We start from the raw sequence: 8,766 nt of genomic DNA, 5'->3' as shown, positions 1-8,766 counted from the left end.
TTCCCTAGATGTGAATGAATGTGTGACAAATACACACAGGTGTAACCTCCATGCAGAGTGCCTCAACACCGAAGGATCCTTCAAGTGCAAATGTAAACAGGGCTACCGAGGAAGTGGATTTGATTGTGCTGGTGAGTACCATCGGATGTCAGGAATAGTGCTATACTGGTTTTCTCCACTAATTGATGGTTGTAAGACATTTTCTAAGAACTGTCATGCTGAACAGTGCTGCAATACCAATGAAGCAAGACCTCTCCATAAAATAATTTATTGGTTGTCTGAGTCATTGTGTAGTTAATACAAGTATTATTTGTTCAAATTTGTTTTCCCTATGAGTCCCCAATTCTCACAGAATCACTAGGAATTGCAAGTAGAACAGAGAAGAGAACATGTCCTGAAGAAACAGAGAAAATAGCCTTAAAAAAATCTACTGCATATTTCCCCTGAACTCCTATGTCTAGCCTGCTGGAAGGCTATGCAGTTCCTTCCAGAAGAGTTTCAAGCTAACTTAGCAACAAATGACAAGGGAGGAAAGCCATGAGTTCTGTGCTAAAGTATTTTCATTTACAATTTTGCATTTGTTTGTGTATTGAATACTGAAGACCTCCTATAAAGTTGTCATCACCTGGTTCTAACTGAATATGACCCTCCAAGAAAAAAGAAAGAAAGGCTGTTCTTGTATTTATATCTAAAATGAACCTTTTTATTTAATCCCTTTATTAAACCTGGCAGAGGTTTCTGCTGCCATGTCATAAGAGATGTTTTCCTCAAGAGGACATGTGAGTCCTGCTCAAAAAATTTAATAAAAGATGTTGTGAAAACATTTTAGAAGTTCTCGTCTACAGTCGATGAAGTCTACATAAGATATATCCTCTTTTCCTTTTCCAAGTAATCCTTGATTAGATATGTATTATGATTATACTTCATGGTCACAGATGTTCTTGAGTCTATTTATTATTCATATTCCTACTCCCATTATAATAGCAGTTGAAACCTCCAATGTCACATTGATTAGTTAAACTTTTGTTACATTCCTACTTCCAGTAAAAAATGTTGACTTTTGATGAGAAAAACTAAACATACAAAAACCTGACTGGTACTAAAAGGTTTGGCTTGGACTCAGGTTGCCACAGCAGATGGCTGAAGGGTCTTCATGCTCAAATTCAATGTTATGAGCCAATAACCTTGCCAGACCAACATCCCTTGTGATATGCCACTGCAGCTTACTGCAACGGAAGGATGCTGTGGGGCTTGAGACTTGACTGAATATCAAAGCAAACTGACATGACACATCTTGATATGGTTCACTTAAAACAAAATGTACCAAAGATGAAAAGTTAAACAAATACATCTCTGAGCTAAAAGGCCTGGGCTTTTTGTTGCTGTTGGTTTGGGTTTTTTTAATCCAAAGCTGAAAATTTCAAAGGAAAATCTCCTTTTGACCAAGCCTATGTATAAAATATTCTTTCCTCAAGCAGAAACAATTTGACAGGAATACTTGCTTAAAGCTGAACAAATATTTTAGCTTTTGAAGAGGCTATGACATTGTTCAACGTCAAGCCCTGTAAAAAATTCAGTGCTGAAGACAGATGATTTCTATCTTCTCACTGGTGTTTCTATTAAATTGTTTGCTCTCTCTCTGCACACTTCCTCACGTCCTATTTCCAATTACTGAAGTCCATTAGTTGTTTAGAAGAGGAATGTGCTGTGCATTCCTAAACTTAGTAGAACTTACTAAATGGAAAGGAGATTTAATGAAAGAGAGGATAGAGAAATAACACACAGAGAAATCAGAGCCATAGGAAGAAGGTCAAAAAGCAAGGGTCTAGGCAAAAGGCAAATAAAGGAAGCAAAAAAAAAAAAACAAACCAGAGTCAGTGGTAAGAAAAACCTGAAAAGCAGTGGTGCTAAGAAGAAACTGGTTTCTCTGGTGATAATTCCCACACAAACAATTTTTTTTTAAAGGGGAGACAAGGAGATTCTTTTAACCTCAAATGTTTCAATAGTTGATTTTTACTACCATCCTCAAAAATGTCTGATCAGTGTGACTGATGGGGGCAAAATATGCATTGTGCTATTTCAAACAGTGACGCAAACACCAATTATATTTACCAGCCTACACTGAACCTCTTAAGTGTTCTCCATATCATATGGCAATTTTAGGAAAACTTTGGCTTTACTGAAGCCAAAGGAAATTTTGCTATTGGGTTTAAGAACCACACACACACTATTTGGGGGCTGGAGGCTGTGGCTTCATATTTCTTTTGGTGGCAGTGGCTGGAGCTCCTGCAGCTCATCCCGCTACAAACAGATGGGCCCAGGGCTGTGCTGCAGCTAAACAAAAGGCTTCTAAAATATGTCCTCAGCACTCCAAATAATTATTCCCACAGGTTGCTAATCTCATTTTCATACAGAAGCATTAATCCTTTACAGCAATTGTCTCTAATATATAACTGGCTACCATGGCAGCAGTATCAGCTATTTATTACAAACTAAAAACATTTTAATATATAGCTTAATTTTCAGAGTATGAAATGAGAGTAACTAAGCACATTATTTATAATGAAACTTCTATGGCTACATCCGGTGCTACCAAATAATGCAATAAATGAAAAAATTCACCTTTGCACAGAAGGTGAGGGAAATTCTTTCCTTTCATATGTCAATATACTAACTCAGGAGAAAGCTGCTGAAACATGAAGCTACAAATGGTACAGCTTGTATGGATTCGACCTGTGACTATTCGGACATCCGTTTGCCATTCAACACTCCTACATGCATGAAATGTTGGAGGCTTTTTCTGAACTGTCTCTAGCAGACATTTCATTTAAGAATCCATGAAGACGTAACTTTTCAAATACACCCTGAAAGGGTCCTAGCCATTTCCACATCTGGTCTCTATCTTGTTGCAATCTGTTGCTGTTCTCAGGTTCACGTGTTTCCTGATTTCCTATTGTGCATTGAAAAACCTGATTTCCCTCACCACATGCTTCTGTACATGTTTCAGCTTTTATTTAAGAATAGAGTCTCACGAGAATCCATAAGCAATTAAGATTCCTGGGGGGGAAATGAACCTATTTTGGATTCACTTTTTTCATAGGAAACTACAAAATAACAGGAAAAAGCAGTACTAACTTAAAGCCTCCAACCTTCAGGCATCACTCTAAGGAGCTCAGCAATGATGCTGCTGTTATTGCCTGGCTGGAGGCAGAGGTTACTATTCTTCGCTGTGCTTTGCTGGATAACTAAATGGCAATACAAAGTCATGCTAACTCTTTCTGCGCCTCTTGTATTATGTTCTGGTTTTTGCTGCTAGGGTAACCCCTAAACCCTATACATTATTTTCTTTTCTTATTAACTTGTCGGTCCTGAGAAAAGTTGGGTTTGACATACTAACATTTCAAATTGTAAAAAGCAATTCTGGTTACGCTACAATCCAGTTCAGTATGGAGCCACATACTGCTGTCTTCCCTTAAAGAATAACATTTAGGCTTTTGTCATCCCTCATTTCCTGTTGGAAGCATTGCTGGCTTGTGTAGCCATGTATTAAGTCCAGTGTGATGAACTGGCTCTGATTTCTGAAAGCATGGTTCCCTAAATAAGACGATAGTAAGAACTTCATAAATGAAACAGACTAGGAATATATATTGGAAGATGATATTCTATGGTGCTTGAAAGAGAATAATAGTCTAGAATCTGTGTTTTAACAGGTCTATGAAAGCTTTCAGACTCTCTTAAGACTGCCTAAAAGAGGTTGAGAACTTTTAGACCTATTTCTGACCCTACGTCCTGCTGATCTAATCTTTATTTGCATCTACATACTCCCCCAAAATGTGGTAAATTGTCTGTATCCCTCACCCCCTCTTCAACTTTCATACAGAGAAGCTACAAAGGAAGCTACAAAAGGATTCGTAAGCCAGTCTCCTAGGCTTGTCTCTCACCAGGTTTTTAAACATATTGCTAGGTGTGAAGGTGGAAGCAGCGTGGTGTGCAGAGCAAGCAGTCTCCTGTTGCAGCCCCCTTATGTTCAGAGCCCCAGCCAGTGCTGGCTGAGGACACAGGTGTGTGGGAGGAAAGCGGATCACCATCTGTCCCTCCCCTGTATCATCTCCTGAGTATCTCCCTTTACACAGCACAGAGACCTGGGGTTGGCATCTGCTCGCTCTCTATTTTTTCCAACTCAACCTTCACAACTTGGTCACTAGACATCTTACACCAAGCCATTTCTGCGGTCTTTTAATCTTGCATAGCAACCAGTGACAGAAAATATTTACTTTTAGCCCTCAGCCACTATTTGCCTTTGTTTTTCCAATTCTTGCTAATTCCAATTCTTTCTAATTCAAAGAAATAAAATACCTTTGAAAGCTGAGATAGTTTCATACTAGAGCAATAAACACAAACTGTATAAGAGCAAGAAGCATTAATTTACATGCTTCCTGATGGAAGAGAGAGCTAGGATGAAACGCACTATAATTCTTTTCACTTTCCAAAATTCTCTATGCAGTCACATGGATGGATAAATGCACAAATGTTTGTGACCAAACAATATGTGTATTTATGTACATGTCTTAGGGTGAAAGATCCTGAAAAATCACTGCCTCAGCTGCAGCACCCCAGATTGCAAGGGAAGGTGAGCTGTTCATTCCAGCAAGTCCACAAGCAGTGGAATCAACAGAACAGACTGAGTTTAAGGTGGTGCGTGAATTATTCCTCCTGCAATTTATGTGTAGAGATAAAAAGCCTTAAATCCACACCTCCAGCTACTCCAAAGCTGAATGCAGGTTAGAAGAATACTAGCGATATACCCTAAACTATTCTCGGTGTCTAGTCCCTCTTTGTGCCCATGAGCACGCAGGTTTTCATATTGCAGCAGCTAACTGGAGTCTGCAAGCACGTGGGGATTTACACATTGTTATCCCCCTGTTTTTGTCACTCCTGTCAGCTGACTTTCTGCACTGCTTAATTGTGCACATACAAGGAGATTGATTTTCTGACACCACGGAAGCTATTATTTTGAGCTGTAAGAATTTTTCATTTCACTGGGAAGACTTCAAAGCAGAAACTAGAAGCAGATATTCAGGTTTGCTGAGCAGTAAGTCCTGGCTTGAAAAATTCCATAGCCTCTTTAATAACAGCCTGAAGTTTCTTGTTACTGATTATCAAGAGGAAAATCATTTGGAATGAAGCTTTCCTGTTAATTTTTATTGTTGCATTCTGAGTTTAGACCCAGAGAACCTTAACATCCCTTATGACATCATCCTCCAGAGGAAAGACTCACTTAGTGGACTGTTAGTAAACAGTTCACTTGCAAGTATTTGACAAGCAAGGCTACAAGTTTTATCCAAAGAAACACAAAATCCTGAATTTTTATTTATTTTTTTATTGGCATCCATTCACTTTGTACATCCAACTGCAGCTTCAAAATCCTGAATGCCCCTGTAAGCACAGCAAATGAGTCTGTTTCTGTTCCTGGGATACTATATAGCATGTAGTTGCATTTGCCATGAATAAAATAAGACAAATTCACAGTGATAGGATTGTGTTTTCCAGGAGTGAATATAAATTCAGGGAACTTTCTCCTTGTCCAACTAGACTACAGTTTTACTTTATTAATTGATGTTTTTTCTTCTGCTGTGTTTGTAGGAAAAGAAACACACAGTAAAAAGCACTACTCAAGGTTACAAGTCCAGTCCATCATTATAAAGGAGTGAGAAGCACTATAGGAACATATTCATGCCCTGATAATGCAATTGCTGGAGAGCAAAAGCAAAGGGAAATAAAAATAGCTGACTTCCTCCACCACTAGCAATTCAGAAAGACTCTAGGCACTGCAACACCAACGCTGATAGAGAATCAAAGATGGCAGGCAGTATATAAGGCTCTTCTGACCTATTGGTGGAAATAGTGTCCATCTGTGGAAGAGCTTTTGTACAGCACACTGGAACTGCTCAGCTCTCATTTCCCAGGTACTTCACATAAAGGATTCAAACTGCAGAAGGCTGTCTGTAGCTTACAACATGGTTTTGCTCTCCTGCTTACCAGTCCTTCTTCCTCACCCACACAGATTCAGGCTGTGGCCAACACTTGCATACTGACTGGACATGTCACAGCAGTCACAATATCCTGAGTTGATTCAAAAGCCTCATTGTCTCAACCCTCAAAGTCCATTGCCATGGACTTTAAATCCCAAGGACACTATCTTCCTCAGTAGCTCTAGTACTGTGACAGGTAGGGTCTTGGTTAACTCTAGAGAAATCCTTATGGCAGGATAGGATCATCTCATAAACTAGAACTCCTCAGATTCATGTCTTCTCCAAAGCATGCACATTTGTCACACAAACCCTTGCAGACCTCGTTTTGGCACAGTGGTGTTCCTCGACTGATGTTGAGCAGCAACTGATGTTGCTGATAAAAAGCAACACTGCAGTATTGCCATAATTCCTCCTTTGAATTTGCTTGGTACTGTGCACATACCTTGAACAAACTGATCCAAAGTAGTGCTGACTTTAAACTTCAGTTATGCCTTTGCCATCAGCACAAAGAGCATCAGTCTTTGTTATATGGCAGAGGAGTACATCTGGAAGGAACTAAAAAAGATCAACTAGTCTGTTCTTTTGCTCTGAGGCAGATCATATCCAGCATATTAATGACAGATGGTAGCCTAGCAATTTTTTAAAACGTCTAGTGATACTGTTCAAATCATCTAAGTGGCTTGCTCCAGTGTTTTACTATCCTATAGCAAGAATAGTAAGCAAGTTTTTGATAATATGTAACTAAAATCTTTCTTCATTTCATGTAAACTGATAATTTTCCCATCTTAAGAGAATATGGAAAACAGCTGGCACCACACTGTCTCAAAGGACCCTTTGTGCTGCTACTGGATCCCGCCACTGGTGGAAACCAATCCTGCCTTCCCACGTCTCTAGAAATGCATCTTCAAATGCATTCCTATGAAAAATGTCCTTCATTCAAGCATCCTAACATAGTTTCATGATTATAAAGAGACAAAAATTGAATTTTAAAAGAAATAAAAGTCTTGGGTCTTGAAACTCACACATTGACAAGGAATGCATGATTTGAAAATCAGGACTGCCATGTAAATGTAAAAAAATTCTCTTACCAATTAATGTTTTAAAGTTTTTGCCTGGATGTAGAGAATATTTGACTTCATTATACTTCGTAATAGGGAAAACACCAAATTCAGATTTTTTTTTCTTTTGTTTTACAGATTTGAACAATCTCAATTGAATTGTACCCAACTCCTATGTTTTTCACTCTGGCAGCCTTTGTGTTTCTGAGCAGAATCAAAAGTGGCAAGACACTACAAGGCTGGTTATCCTTTTAGTATTTGGTAGCCAAGAGGAATCATAAAATAGTAAAATTCTCAGGAAATTTTACATTTATGTTTCAGCCACCTTGGAATTTCAAGAAGATAATAATCTGGCATTCTTGGATGCCGCTCTGACTTTTTGGGGTTTCCCCCTTTGAACTAAATATCCCTTAGAGCTAAATGAAATGTGACAGAGCAGCTTGATGTACCTTCTCTCAAAATATGCTCCTTTGCAGTAATTTTCAGCCTCTCGTGCAAGGAAAGTTAGGCCAGAGATGTTCACAAAAGATAGCTAAGAAAAGTGCTCATTGCTAGTAGGCTGGCGTTTGTTATTCTGGGAATCACACCTCCATGAACATTTATTAGTAGTCCACAAATTGAAAAAGGATAATGTTTTTTACCCAAGCTCCAGTGTAAAAACAATTAGTGTCAAGGGCTTTATGGCCTGTGGTACACAGGAGTTCAAATGCGGTTATGACAGAGGGTCGCTTTGGTCTTTTCACTGGAACTCAACAGAGTTGTCTATACAACAGAGCAAAACACGTGCATGCATATCCAGTCCTGTGCAGAGCTGAACTTGTATCTCATAGTAGAGAATTTGGCTGTATGGGTCTCTGGACATTGTAAAGGACACCATGGTGCCTTTAATAAATGTTGTCGTTGCTGAGTGATTCCTTAGGTGAATACCTAATATTTTCTTCTTGGTTCTAGTTATCCCTGAAAAGTCAGTGAAGGAAATTTCAAGAATCTCTGGACCAGCTAAGGACACAATTAAGAAACTTCTTGCACATAAAAACAGTGTGAAAAAGCATGAAACAATCAAGAATGCAATCCCAGAAACAGCCGTGACACTGTCCTCTAAGACACACTTGCAGTTATGGGACTATGAAGGTGGTATTAATCTTGGTGGGAGCTACACTGAGGAAGTGAAAGAAGCTGAAGCTACTGCAGAAGAGGAGGCAGAAGAGTCAGATGAAGAGGAGAAGGAAGATTTTGAGAATCAAACTGACCATGAGCAAAGCCTTAGAGGAGATGTCTTTCGTAAGTTTCTTCGTTTTTTAAAAAAATCTGGTTTCAGTGTAAAAATGTACATAAATAATGCATAAACACTAACAAAATAATCACGAAACATTACAGCCATTTTATCAGAATTTACTTGTAGAAAAAACCCCCCACCTAACGTACCTACTAGTGAGGCTGAAGGTACCAAACCTCCCTTTTAGGGCAATCTGTCTGCGGTTAGTGTAAGCAGAGAGGGAGTGCACCATCCCGACAGGTGCTCTGCAGGCCGTGCTTTCAGAACAGTTTAGACATGGCACATCTCTTTAAAATTTTCAAGCTCGTTTTAATTGTTTTTTAGTACATCTGCCTCAGTCAAATATTCTTCAAGGCAGTGACAAAAACATGGACGGGTGTACGCTTCACTGGATCAAAAA

General features: G+C 39.0%; 1 protein-coding gene across 1 annotated transcript in view; it reads left to right on the top strand.

Moving 5' to 3' along the window:
- Positions 1-8,371, top strand: part of EGFL6 (EGF-like-domain, multiple 6) — a gene marked incomplete at both ends in the record, with an annotated part of 22,725 nt that extends 14,354 nt beyond the window's left edge. Inside the window, 2 exons of the mRNA XM_010131094.1 lie at positions 9-131; positions 8,042-8,371. Of these exons, the coding sequence (XP_010129396.1) occupies positions 9-131; positions 8,042-8,371 (453 nt within the window). The remainder of the gene's footprint in view (positions 1-8; positions 132-8,041) is intronic.
- Positions 8,372-8,766: the final 395 nt, after the last annotated feature.

Source organism: Buceros rhinoceros, unplaced genomic scaffold (genome assembly GCF_000710305.1).
Source record: "Buceros rhinoceros silvestris isolate BGI_N320 unplaced genomic scaffold, ASM71030v1 scaffold15492, whole genome shotgun sequence".
NCBI lineage: Eukaryota > Metazoa > Chordata > Aves > Bucerotiformes > Bucerotidae > Buceros > Buceros rhinoceros.
The sequence above is the reverse complement of the archived record's forward strand: the minus strand, read 5'-3'. Positions and strand labels throughout refer to the sequence as shown.